The sequence below is a fragment of the Canis lupus genome, chromosome 15 (genome assembly GCF_003254725.2).
Source record: "Canis lupus dingo isolate Sandy chromosome 15, ASM325472v2, whole genome shotgun sequence".
In the NCBI taxonomy this organism is placed as follows: Eukaryota; Metazoa; Chordata; class Mammalia; order Carnivora; family Canidae; genus Canis; species Canis lupus.
Genome location: NC_064257.1, coordinates 16,137,900 through 16,151,154, shown reverse-complemented (window position 1 = coordinate 16,151,154; position 13,255 = coordinate 16,137,900). Strand labels below are relative to the sequence as shown.

At 46.5% G+C, this 13,255-nt stretch overlaps 1 protein-coding gene across 1 annotated transcript; it reads right to left on the bottom strand.

Moving 5' to 3' along the window:
• Nucleotides 1–2,848: 2,848 nt before the first annotated feature.
• Nucleotides 2,849–10,148, bottom strand: KLF18 (KLF transcription factor 18). The gene is made up of 3 exons (XM_025420365.3): nucleotides 9,861–10,148; nucleotides 3,971–5,339; nucleotides 2,849–3,151 (listed from the first exon to the last, which is right to left on the bottom strand). The coding sequence occupies exons 1-3, from the start codon at nucleotides 10,131–10,133 to the stop codon at nucleotides 2,976–2,978; spliced, it is 1,818 nt and encodes a 605-aa protein (XP_025276150.3). The 5' UTR covers nucleotides 10,134–10,148; the 3' UTR covers nucleotides 2,849–2,975.
• Nucleotides 10,149–13,255: the final 3,107 nt, after the last annotated feature.

Here is a 13,255-nt window from a genome sequence, read left to right as displayed (position 1 = left end):
CAACAGCTGCCAAGCCAGAAAAAGATACATAACTAATGGTGCTCTCACATAATGTAGGGATCTTGGTGGCATCCATCTACTGGTTACCAGAAAGAACGCTACCTTAGAGTAGGGCCTTTAACAAAATACCTAGAGGCCCTCCAGTGGGCCACCCTAGTTGACCCTCCCTTAGGCCCCATGGATCCACATTTACCTTTGAGTTACAGGTCTCAGCAAACTCTGAGCTCACTGATGACAGCCTATGGCAGAACGGTGCCATGGGCTAGTCACACCACTTGGTTTCTGAATCCATAAACTCCTGGAGATGGCTGAAAGGTACACACTCTTTGAGAAGCAATTATTGGTTGGTTAGGGTCTTTCTGGTACTTCAACTGCACCAGCCTTATTAATGTGGACATGATACATTGCTACGACTGGATTCTACAGGAGCAAAATACCTCCCTAAATGTAAACTCACTCCTGTCAGAGAAGGAGGCAACAAGAACATCTGGGAGAGAAGTGCAGGATCTGCTATCAGAGTTATTTTGTCTACAGTGGCGGTGGCCTTCTTCTCTACTCACTCCTGCCCTATATAGGCTGTGTGGTTATTCTCACTGTCCTCCAATTAGAAAAGGTTATATAATCTCTGTCCTTGCTCCTCGTTAAGATTATTACTCATACGATCTCAACCTCAACTCATCGGCCCAAGTAGTGTTGGCTAACCACACAGGCCTCAGCTTTCTGCTGGCTAGTCAAGGAGGTTCTGTGTAATTACCAACATTTGGATCAACAAATCTGGCAAAACAGAACATTAGGTGGCTTAGACAGAAGGCCTCTTGGCTCTCTAGGGTAGATGCTAATGAGCTATGTATCTTTTTCTGGCTTGGCAGCTATTGGGGCTGGAGCTATTCACTCCTCTGGGCAGGCCTGATATGCTACTTAGAGGGACTTTGATCATGGCCCTCAGACTGATTAACCAGACTTCTTGCAATGTCTGGCTCATTTGAGTCTATAACGGAGTAGTCTATGCTTCCCACTAGGGCCCTGAAAGATCAAGGGGTGCAGCTGAGGAGTCCAGTCTAAGGCTAACATCCTATTTGTGACCTTTCAGGTCTAACCATAGGTAATTATAAGACCTTGGCTGCCCTCCCCACACCAGACTTGGTGCACAGCAGGTGGACTACAATTTTCTGAAGGGAGCTGTTGTCGAGAAGTCACTACACAGGCCAGGCCTGCTCCTATGCATATCTGGATTCCGAACCTGGGCATCTCTATTCAGAAGTCTCCTTACTGGGGGACGTGCTGAGGTACTTTTTTTCCCCCATCTGGCTCATTACTTTTCCAACCCTAGCACTTTCCTCTCTTCCTCTATTACCCCTTCCAGAAAAAGGTAGGAGAATCTTTTTGTTTAGGGCAGTGAGAGAATTACCCCCATCTGCATTGCATATCCCTTAGCCCTTGCCCGGTACTGTTTCACGGGGAAAGATGGGACACTGGAGAGCTGACACCTTGTCTTTTTGCATCTTACTTTCTCTGTAGCAGGAAGTAAGCAACTTTTTGTTACTTTCAGTTTGGCTCGTCCTAATTGGCCAGCTTGACACCTGACTGCATACCACTGGGTGATGGGCTCTCACAGATGTTCACATTTTTATACTTATAACTTACATATATTATTTCATGCAATACCAAACACAACATTTAAGATATAACTTCAAAAATGCTGTCCAAGTCCCTTAAAGACTCAGGGATCTAGTGTCTGGGGGTGAGGTGAAAGTGGGTGAATGAAGAAGCATCTCAAATGCAGCAGGGCCGGGATGTCTGGGTGGCTCAGTGGTTGAGCATCTGCCTTCGGCTCAGGGCATGATCCTGGAGTCCCAGGATCGAGTGTCACATCGGGCTTCCTGTAGGGACCCTGCTTCTCCCTCTGCCTTTGTCTCTGCCTCTCTGTGTCCCTCATGAATAAATAAATAAATAAAGTCTTTTTAAAAAATGCAGCAGGGCCAATTGGAAGCCCTGGGGGATTTGTGGTCCACTTCCCTTTTAGGGCTCTGGGTAGAAAGTGCTTTTCAAAGTGCTCCTTTTGGAAATAAGGAGTGGGATAATATCACATCCTTGACTTTACCCAGACCTTTTTGCCAGGGGGATATTCTATAAGCTGGAAGGGAGTCAAGCCCTAAGAGCGCAGAACCTTTAAGAGCTGGAAAAGGACTAGTCAGTAGGGAAAATGACAGAGCTTCTCGAAGCAGTTATCAAATCATGCCCATACAGAGAAAAACAGACTGCAGGTCACCCCACTTGCAGAAGCAATGAACCAAAGGGCCCAAGGCCCAGTGGCAAGGATAGCCACCACATGACCACCCCTGTTCCAAAGCTATCACTCCCTGTATCCTGACAGAATATGGAGAAGGTAGGGGGCAAAAGAGACACTTTTTTTTTTTTTTTTTTTTCAAAAGAGGCACTTTGCCTGAGAGAAGAAACAGTCGTGACTGGAGGTTCAACTTTTGAATAGATTTAGTACTCATCCAAATGAATTTCATTTAATTGTAGACCATCTTACACTAGAAGTGACCAAGGGTCTCCCTTCTCTTAACCACATTAAAATGGATACCCAGAGAAATATGAGCTCAGATACAGAATGCTACATTCTTTACACATCTGAACTGTGTATAAATTTCATCACCTACATATGTCCACTTTTACATGTACAAATAGAGGCAAATGCACAGAGCAAGATCTAGAAGGATTGATAGCACAGGATAAAAAGTTAAAGTTGGAGTGGGGAATGAATGAAAAGTGCTTCTGATTCTATTGAAATGCATATATGTGTTCCTTGTGTGTTTCAGAAAAAAATAAACAAAAACCTTACAGATAATATTAAGCACTTATTATAGGCTGTGACAGTGCTAGATACAGAGCAAACAAAAGCTTAGTAGACAGAATTGTTCAGCTGTACCCGTTTCTTCATAGCCTGATGAGTATATAGTCACAGGTGAACATTATCTGTGGATTCTTTGATGCTGCTTCAAGTGATCAGATCGTGCAAAATTCCTGTTGCATTTAGTACACAGGTAGGGCCGCTCCCCACTATGCTTTCTCTTGTGTCTGTTGAGCTCATCCGAACGGGGGAATCTCCATGTGCATCCTTTCACATTGCATTTGTATGGCTTTTCCCCTGGATCAGAAAAAGAGAAATTTGTCATGCTTCTGGGTAGCATGGGACAGGGAAGCTGAAAGTGAACAGAGAAGATAAAGGGTTTAAGCATGTTGGAGTAGGAGATGGAGAGCCAGAGGAGAGGAGACTGGAGGTGGTGAGTGAAAGAGGAAGACTAGGTGGGATCCCTGGGTGGCACAGCGGTTTGGCGCCTGCCTTTGGCCCAGGGCGCGATCCTGGAGACCCGGGATCGAATCCCACATCAGGCTCCCGGTGCATGGAGCCTGCCTCTCCCTCTGCCTATGTCTCTGCCTCTCTCCCTTTCTCTCTCTGTGACTATCATAAATAAATAAAAAATTTTAAAAAAAATAAAAAAAAATAAAAAAAAGAGGAAGACTAGGAAGGCAGCGCAGGTTGGAAGGATGAGAGAAAAATTGTGAAGGAGGGAGAGGAAGAGAAAAAGAGAAATAGGAAAAGCAAGGGTCAGCAGGAAAGTCAGTGGGGGAATAATGAGGTCGGGAGTGGGCATCTGTTGGGCCTTAGGAGAGGTCCATGAAAGGTCAGTCCCAGGAGAGGTAGAGTCAAGACCAGCCTTAGAAGGTCAAAACCCTTCCACTTATTCCCATCATCTCAGCACAGTTAACAACACAAAAGGCTGCAGCCAGGTTGGCTCTCCCCCAGAACTATATAGTTCTCTTTCTAGAACTGCTTTATCCACCCTTTCAAACAGGTCAGCCTTTTCTAGTCTTCTGAGCTCCCAGGCTTAGAGAGAGGTGTCAACAATCTCAATGATCCCAAAGTTTTATAAAAGCACATCCCTATCCCTCAGCCCTCACTCACCAGTATGTTTGCGTTCATGGATTCGGAGGTGGGAAGGCTTAGTATAGGATTTCCCACAGTCCTGGTATGTGCAAGTGTAGGTCTTCAAAATGTCAGGCTTCTTCTGGAATTTACTTTTCTGGGTTTTGATGTTGCATTTCTGCTCTTCTAGGTATTGTCCATGGGTCAAATGGGAACTTGAAAAGTACAAGAATCCCGGGTATGGCTGTGGTGAGGATTGATGTGGTATCATATGGCCTCCATCTCCATATAGGTTGTAGTCATCAGTGAAGGTTCTCATATGATCTCCCTTATACATCATCATCTGACTTCCATAGGGGGTCTGGACACCACTGCATGTTGTTATCTGGCCCCCAGGGAAGGTCTGGTCACCAATGAAGGTCATTGTATAGCCCCCTTTAAGAGTTGTCATCTGGCCTCCACAGGGGGTCTGGTCACCACTAGGGGTCTTCATCTGACCCCCATAGGGGATCTGGTCTCCCCTGGAGTTCATCTGTTCTCCATAAAGGGTCTGGTCATCATTAAGAGTATTCATCTGGCCCCCATACAGGGTCTGGTCCCCACTGAAGGTCATTTGGCCTCCATAGAGGGTCTGGTCACCAATGTAGGTCTCCATCTGACCCCCATTGAGGGTCTGGCCCCCACTGAAGGTTATCTGGTCTCTATAGAAGGTCTGGTCATCACTGAGGGTCATTATCTGCTCTTCACACAGGGTTGCCATCTGGTTCCACTTCAGGGTATAGTTATTATTGGAAGTAATTTTATGGTCCTCAGTGAAGGTCTGGTTACCACTAAAGGTCATCATGTAGCCCTCTTTAAGAGTTATTACCTGTCTTTCATAGAGGATCTGGTCATCACTGGTCATCATCTTCATCTGGCTGCCTTCATTGGGGACTGCCATCTTGTTTGCAGTGATAGTTATCTTTTGGCAATCGGTGAATGTTTTTGGGTTGTCAGTAGTATCTGTCATCCAGGAGGTTGTTGTGGGTTTTCTCTCATCAAACATCACCTTTCGGTTCATGAAAAAAATTTCACTTAGGTCTCCAGGGGGCATATCAAGGGCTTTAACGGTGGGTGTTGTTGAGTTCTGAACAAGGACTGTCCCAGGATTGTTAGAACATGCAGAAATCATCATTGTGGACTTCAAAGGAGTCATCACCCTCTGGGCTGACTCATTTTGGTTGTCCTCACCATAGGCAGTCAGAGGTGTATATATCTGTGGTTCTGGTGCAGCTGCGGTTCTTGCCTTATAGGACTCAGAGACTTCCTTGAGAAATTCCTCAATTTCCTCAATTGTTTGAGGCAAAGAGTCCATGGAAGTCTCTCTGCTGCTGCAGGATGACTGAACTAGATCTTCAGTCATAGGATCCTGGAAAAAAAGTTAGAAGTTCAGGGTTCTTACCTTACTGAGTCCCAATTCCACATACCTTCCTTTCCATCTGTGCTGATTCTACCCTAGTCTGCCCCACCATCATCTCTTGCCTAAAAGCCTGCAGTTGCCTCTCTCTTTTTTTTTTTTTTTTTTAAGATTTTACTTATTTATTAATGAGAGATACAGAGAGAGAGGCAGAGAGAGAGAAGCAGGCTCTACGCAGGGAGCCCGACTCAGGACTCGATCCTGGGTCTCCAGGATCAGGCCCTGGGCCGAAGGCAGGGGCCAAACCGTTGAGCCACCAGGCGTCCCTGCAGTTGCCTCTCAATTGGTCTTCCTGAGTTTGAAATAAGAAGGAATATAGGGACACCTGGGTGGCGTCCTAAGTGGTTGAGCATCTGCCTTCCACTCAGGTCATGATCCTGAGGTCCTATGATGGAGTCCCACATTGGGCTTCCTGTTCAGTGGGGAACCTGCTTCTCCCTCTGCCTATGTCTCTGCCTCTCTCTGTGTGTCTCTCATTAATAAATAAATAAAATCTGAAAAAAAAAAAAGAAGGAGTATGCCACAACATAACAAAGGCCCTGTATGACAAGCCCACGGCTAACATCATACTGAATGATGAAAGGTTGAAAGCTTTTTCTCGAAGATCAAGAACAAGACAAGGGTGCTCATTCTCACCACTCCTATTCATCACGGAAGTCTTACTCAGAGCAATTAGGCAAGAAAAAGAAATAAATGGCACCCAATTCAGAAGGGAAGAAGTAAAAATGTCTTTGTACAGATGATGATATTATATACAGAAAACCCTAAAGACTCCACCAAAAAACTGCTAGAACTAATAAACAAATTCAGTCAAGTTGCAGGATACAAAAATCAATACACAAAAATCAGTTGTGTTTCTATACACGAGCAACAAACTATTGAAAGAAAAAATTTAAAAAACAATCCCATTTACAAAAACCTTACAAACAATAAAATTCTTGGGAATAAATTGAACCAAAGGTGAAAAAACTTGTACCCTGAAAACTGTATGACATTGAAGGAAGAAACAGAAGAAGACACAAACAGAAAGCCATTGACTGCTCCTGGATTATTGTTGTAATGTCCATACTATCTCAAACGATCTATAGATTCAAAGTAATCTCTAACAAAATTCCAACGTCATTTTTCACAAAAATAGAAAAAAAGATTCAAAATAACAAAAGCAATCTTGAGAAAGAAGAACAAAGCTGGAGGCATCACCATTCCTGATTTCAAATATGTTACAAAGCTTTAGCAATCAAAATAACACGGTACTGCCATAAAAACAGACACAGACCAAGAAAACAGAATTGAAAACACAGAGCTGGCTGAGTGAAGTAAGTCAGTCAGAGAAGGACAAACATTATATGTTCTCATTCATTTGGGGAATATAAATAATAGTGAAAGGGAAAATAAGGGAAGGGAGAAGAAATGTGTGGGAAATATCAGAAAGGGAGACAGAACATAAAGACTGCTAACTCTGGGAAACGAACTAGGGGTGGTAGAAGGGGAGGAGGGCGGGGGGTGGGAGTGAATGGGTGACGGGCACTGGGTGTTATTCTGTATGTTAGTAAATTGAACACCAATAAAAAAATAAATTAAAAAAAAAAAAAAAAAAAGAAAACACAGAGCTGAACCCATACCTATAGGTCAACTAATCTTTGACAACGGTGCCAAGAACACACAATGGGGAAAGGATGGTTTCTTCCATAATGGTGGGAAAACTGGGTATGTACACGCCAAAGAACAACGCTAGACCCTTTTCTTACACCACGTCCAAAAATTTACTTGAAATGGGGTGCGTGGGTGGCTCAGTCAGTTAAGCATCTGCCTTCTGCTCAGGTCATAATCCCAGAGTCCTGGGATTGAGCCCCGCATTGGGTTCCCAGATCAGAGGGGAGCCCGCTTCTTCCTCTCCCTCTGCCTGTTGCTCCCTCTCCTTCTGCTCTCTCTCTCTCTCTCTGCCAAATAAACAAAATCTGTTTTAAAAATTTACTTGAGGGATCCCTGGGTGGCTGCCTTTGGCCCAGGGCGTGATCCTGGAGACCCGGGATCAAGTCCCACATCGGGCTCCCTGCGTGGAGCCTGCTTCTCCCTCTGCCTGTGTCTCTCCCTCTCTCTCTCTCTGTGTGTACTCATGAATGAATAAATAAAATCTTAAAAAAAAAAAATTTGCTTGAGGGACGCCTGGATGGCTCAGCAGTTAAGCTCTGCTTTCCTCTCAGGGCGTGATCCTGGGGTTCAGGGATCAGGTCCCACATCCGGCTCCTGGAGGGGAGCCTGCTTCTCCCTCTGCCTCTCTCTCTCTCTGTGCCTCTCATGAATAAATAAAATCTTTTAAAAATAGAAGAAAGCGGGTTCCCTGGGTGGCGCAGCGGTTTGGCGCCTGCCTTTGGCCCAGGGCGCGATCCTGGAGACCCGGGATCGAATCCCACGTCGGGCTCCCGGTGCATGGAGCCTGCTGCTCCCTCTGCCTGTGTCTCTGCCTCTCTGTCTCTGTCTCTGTGACTATCATAAATAGGTGAAAATTAAAAAAAATAAAAATAAAAAAAATAAAAATAAATAAAAAATAGAAGAAAGCATAGTGAAAAAGCCCCTTAACATTGGTCTCGGCAACAACTTTTTTGATACCAAAAGCTCAAGCACCGAAAGCAAAAATAAACAAGTGGGACCATATCAAAGGGAGACACTTCTATACAGCAAAGGAAATAATGAACAAAGTAAAAAGCCACCTGTGCAATGGGAGAAAACATCTGCAAGCCATCTGTCTGATAAGGGGCTAATATCTAAATATATGGAAAAGTCATACAACTCAATAGCAAAAAGACAAACAATTCAATTGAAAAATAGAAGATTTGAAAAGACGTTTTTTCCAAAGAAGATACACAGAATGGCCGACAGGTATTATAGGAAAAGGTGTTGATCATCACTAATCATCAGGGAAATGCAAATATAAACCACAATGAGGCAGCACCTCATTAACTGCTGGAACTCCTATTATCAAAAAAGATAAGAGATAAAACACTTGGGGGAGGATGTGGAGAAAAGGGAATCCTTACGCACTCTTTTTGTTTACTTATTTGAGAGAGAGAGAGAGGTAGAGAGCATGAGTAGGGTGAGGGGCAGGGGGAGAAGCAGACTCCCCGCTGAGTAGGGAGCCCCATATAGAGCTCAATCCCCCAAATCCCAAGACCTGGGAATCTTTACCTGAGCCGAAAGCCGACATCGGATGGACTGAGCCACCCAGGCACCCCCCGCCCCCCATCCCTGCACACTGTTGTTGGAATTCCTAAATCGATGCAGTCGTTGTGGAAAATGGTATGGAAGTTCCTCAAAAAAGAAATAGTGGAGCTACCGCCTAGTCATTCTTTTTCTGCCTATTTATCTGCAGGAAATAAAATCAGGATCTCAGAGATATCTGCACATCCACGTTCACTGGAGCTAAGATATGGAAACAACCCGAGGGTCTGTGACCAGGGCGAATGGCTAAACGAAGAGAATGGGGGTGTGTGTGCATTACGATGGAATATTATTGGGCCACTAAAAAGATGGAAATTCTAGCATTCCTGACAGCAGGGGTGAACCTGAAGGGCATCATGCTACGGGAAATCGGCCAGAGGAAGACAAATACTGTATCACTTCTACGTGGAACATAAGAAAAGAGAAGTCCAAAGCAGAGGAGTCCGAGAGGAGGGGAGCGGGAGAGGTCGGTCCCGGGGCACGAACTGGAGGGGATAAGCTCCGAGGAGGTGACTGGGCTCGAGATCGCGGTAGGTGGGCTTGAAATTTCCTAAGAGAGTGAGTAGGTCGCAAGCATTCTCACCTACACAACTAAGGGGACCACGTGAGTGATAGATGTGCTAATTACCCTGATGGCAGGGCTCATCCACAACCTGTACACACATCAGATTACCCTGCCGTCCGCTTCAAATGCCTTGGCGGTTGTCAGTTCACTTCGATGAGACCAGGGGAGGAAAAGAAAGAGATTTTTCCGAAAAAAAAAAAAAAAAAAAAAAGGGAAGGAAGGATGGCGGGAAAGGAGAGAGAGGAGGAAGGAGTGCGTCCCCGGCTCCACGTCCGGCGGCAGATGGCTGGTTTGTAGCAGGACCAGCCGGGCCCACCTGCCCACCCTGCCCACCCTGCCCATCCCTGCCACCCCCCGCCCCCGCGGTCCCTCCCGCGACGTCTGCGCGGCCGGGCCCAGGGCCGCGGGCCCCCGGGGGGCTCCGGGCAGGCAGCCGCCAGGCCCTCGAGAGCCGCGGACGGACGAGCAGCAGGCCCAGCCCTCGGTGCCCCCGCTGCAGGCCGCGTCCGCCGGGAGGGGGGCGCCCCCGGGGCAGGCCGGGCACGGGGCGCGGGGCTGGGGGTGCCCCGAACACGCCCTCGAGGGAAGGAGCCCTCTGCGAGGTCCGGCCCCCGCCTCCGCACGCGGGGCTGCGGCTCCCGACGGCCCACCTGGGGGGCCCGGGGCTCCCCCACCCCCCCGGACCTCACCATCGGCGGCTCCGGCGCGAGGACGCGGGGCGAGGCCGGGCGCGGCGGCTCCGAGGCGCCCGGAGCGCGGCCTGGCTCCATGTGCTGCCCGCCGGATGCGCCGCGCCAGCAGCTTCGCGCCCTCGGCCGGCCACGCCCCTCGGGGCGGAGCCGGGGCGCATCCCGCCACCTGTGCGCTCGACCTCTCGCGACCGCGGCCCATCGCGTTACCTGCGAGGCGGCCCCCGCGGCCCCACCGGGCGCCCGGCGCGTGGCGCGGCCCGGCCCCCTCATCCCCGCCACGGGCCCCCGAGGTGGGTCTTACGACGTGAAAACTGGAGCTCCGAGCCGTTAAGGCGAGTGGTTGGCCGCGGCTCGGCCGATCCCGGAGCTGAGAACCGGGCCTTCGACTCCGAGGATCTGCGCTGGGAATCCGCGCCTCGGCCTGCGAGGCCTCGGTCCTAAATCCCATCAGCCACTCAGGCCCGCAGAGGCCATCTCGTTGCTGTGGATTTAATCAGATTACTTCCAGGGTAAAACTCAACAGATTCCATCAGGTCGCCTGGAAATGGTAATGGCATTCTCGAGGCCCATCTTCCTTCCTCCAGTCCTCAGATCCTCAGCCAAGGGACGCACGTCTGGGGTTGCACGAGTGACTCCTGACCTCCCCCGAAACTCGCCTCTAGGTCTCCGCTGGGTCCCCACCACCGAAGGCCTAACTGTCACCAACTAGCCTTGGGGCTTTAGCGATCCCCAGAAAGTCCCGCCCTAGGGCCACCCCCACCCCCTCCAGCCTCAGGTCTCTAAAATTTTTTATCCAAGTGGCCCACGCCCCTTTGCCTGGGGCTTGGGATGGGTTGAGAGGTGCGGGGAGAGGAGCCGCAGGGACTCCCAGACCCTGGCTGGGGCTCTCGGCTGCTGGAAGGCCGCCCCGAGGAGCTGCCACCGTGGGATACACTTGTAATCCCTACTGATTTCTCACTTCATCCCCAGGCAACTACTAATCTGCTTTCTCCCACGATATTAATGTTTTTATGTGCTGTTAAATACATAGAAGTGTCATTATTCACCACTTATTCTGAAATTTGCCTTTTTTCACGGGATGTTAGGTCTTGACATCCATTCATGTGAATAGCGAATTAGCCTTTTAACTGCTGCTCTTGCCCTTTGTAGAAATGAGGAGGGGCCTCCAAGGGGTCTCAGGGCCCTCACGAGAGAGACTGGCTTCTCTGATTCTGAAGCAACGCAAGTAGGGAAGCGTTTGGTGTGAGCACAACCACCAAGGCAAAGGAAAGGCGGTTCCTCTGGAGGTTACCTTCGAAGAAGTTGGGAAATTACCATTGGATAAGGGAGGCCAGTCTACCCTCATAGATGCCTGGAAAGTCAAGGGTGTAAACCCCTCAAATTTGTTGTCGCTGATTGAATTCGTATTGAACTATTAAAGGAGTGCAGCAAATAGTTTGAAGAAGTTAATCTTTAGTACTCTGAATCCTAAGGCGATTTTCTGTTTCAGAAAAAAAGAAAAGTCCCAGGCAAGTGAAAACTTTTTTTCACTTGGACTAGAATGAGTTCTAAAACTTTGGGTAAGGGGCACCTTTACCCAAAAGGTGGCTTAGTCAGTTAGGTGTCTGTCTTTGGCTCAGGTCATGGTCCCAGGGTCCTGGTTGGAGCCCTGGGTTGGGCTCCCTGCTCAGCAGGAGCCGGCTTCTCCCTCTGCCCCTCCCCCTGCCCTCTCTCTCTCTCTCTCTCTCTCTGCCAAATGGATAAATCTTTTAAAAGTGAATAAATAAAACTTTGTTTAAAAGGTAAACATCACATTCTAATAAAAATTTGGAACTTCATGTAAATAACCGTGTAAACAACTAAGTTATTAGAAACATGTTAAATAGTATTCACCTAATTCCTTTGCCTGAAGAATGTGTCTGATAAGAAAAGTTAAGCCGCCTTTGGCGCTCATGTCACTGCTGGGTTGGAAATACAGAGTGAAGATGTGCAAGTTGATACCAGATCAACAATTACGAGTCATAAGAAAGGTTTTAAGAAAGTCTTTTGTACTAAGACTTTTTTTTTTTTTTTTTTTTTAAAGTAGGCTCCAGACCAAATGTGAGACTTAAATTCACAACCTTGAGATCAAAGTCCCATGCTCTACCGACTGAGCCGGTCAGGCAGGCGCCCTTCTACTAAGACTTTTAATTGAGATTCAGGAAGTGAATGAAATCAAGGTAATCAAAATTTCATCACTATTAATTAAATATATTCAATCAAGGCAAACTCTTTGATAAGTTAAACTGGAGAGTCTGGGGTTTAAAGGATGGCTGTATGACTCCTAGATTTCAACTGCGTGTAAATAAACATGCAAACAGCCTGATTTATGTAAGACTCTATTTGATTTCAATAAAAAGGCTAGATTAAAAGAATCACCTAAATTCCTTAAAATTGCCTTGTGAGGCAAATAGCTTATTATTATTTACACTAATATGTAAGAATCCTAAATGTAAACACAGGTGTACAATTACCTTGAATTATAACTTAAATAGACAGTACGTTTATATGGAAGCAACCTGAGGGTGCATCATAGATGAATGGGTAAAGAAGATGTGGCATATGCATACAATGGAATATTACTAGCCATTAAAAAAAAAGATTTTTTTTTTAAAAAGATCTTAAAAAAAAAGATCTTCCCCTTTGTGACAAACTGAATGGGTCCAGAAAATATTATGCTAAGTTAAATAAGTCAGAGAAAGACAGATACCATATGATTTCACTTGGAATCTAAAAAACAAATGAACAAACCCCAAAGCAGAATCAGATCCATCAATACAGAGAACTGGTGGTTGGTTACCAGAGGGGTTACCCTGGCTGAGGTGAGGGGTGGAGCCAAATAGGTGAAGAGGAGTGAGGGATGCAGGCTTCCAAGTTTTGGAATGAATGAGTCACAGGAATGAGTCACAGCACAGGAAATATAGTGGATGATACTGTAATAGGTATGGGGAGAGCTGGTAGCTACACTTCGTGGTGAGGATAGCATAATGTATAGAGATGCTGTATCACTATGTTGTACACTAGAAACTAATGCAACATTGTGTGTCAATTATACACTTAAAGCAAAACTGGTATCTTTATAAAGTTTATCCTTGTAAATCTCAGACAAAAAATGAAAATTATGTGAGCCTATGAAATAATGGAATAATGCTAACTATACTAATAGCATAAATTTTGTTGTGTTATTTTTTAGGATTTTTTTTTTTTTTTTTTTTTAGAGAAGGGGAAAGTCTGCAAGCAGGGAAAAGGGCAGAGGGAGAGAGAGAATCTCAATCAGACTTCTGTGCTGAGAAGATCACAGAGGGGAAGTGCCCTATCAGAGGTACACGGTATGAACATGACTTATTTCTCTTTGGGGTGGAAATTACATTATG

Bases quoted from the DNA above. Each gene is read 5' to 3' on its own strand.
- KLF18 (XM_025420365.3), bottom strand. From the start codon at position 10,133: ATGAGGGGGCCGGGCCGCGCCACGCGCCGGGCGCCCGGTGGGGCCGCG. The intron at 5,340-9,860 runs GTGAGGTCCGGG...CTTTTTTTCCAG, and splicing joins TCGCGCCGGAGCCGCCGATG to GATCCTATGACTGAAGATCT. The intron at 3,152-3,970 runs GTGAGTGAGGGC...TTTCTGATCCAG, and splicing joins CCATGAACGCAAACATACTG to GGGAAAAGCCATACAAATGC.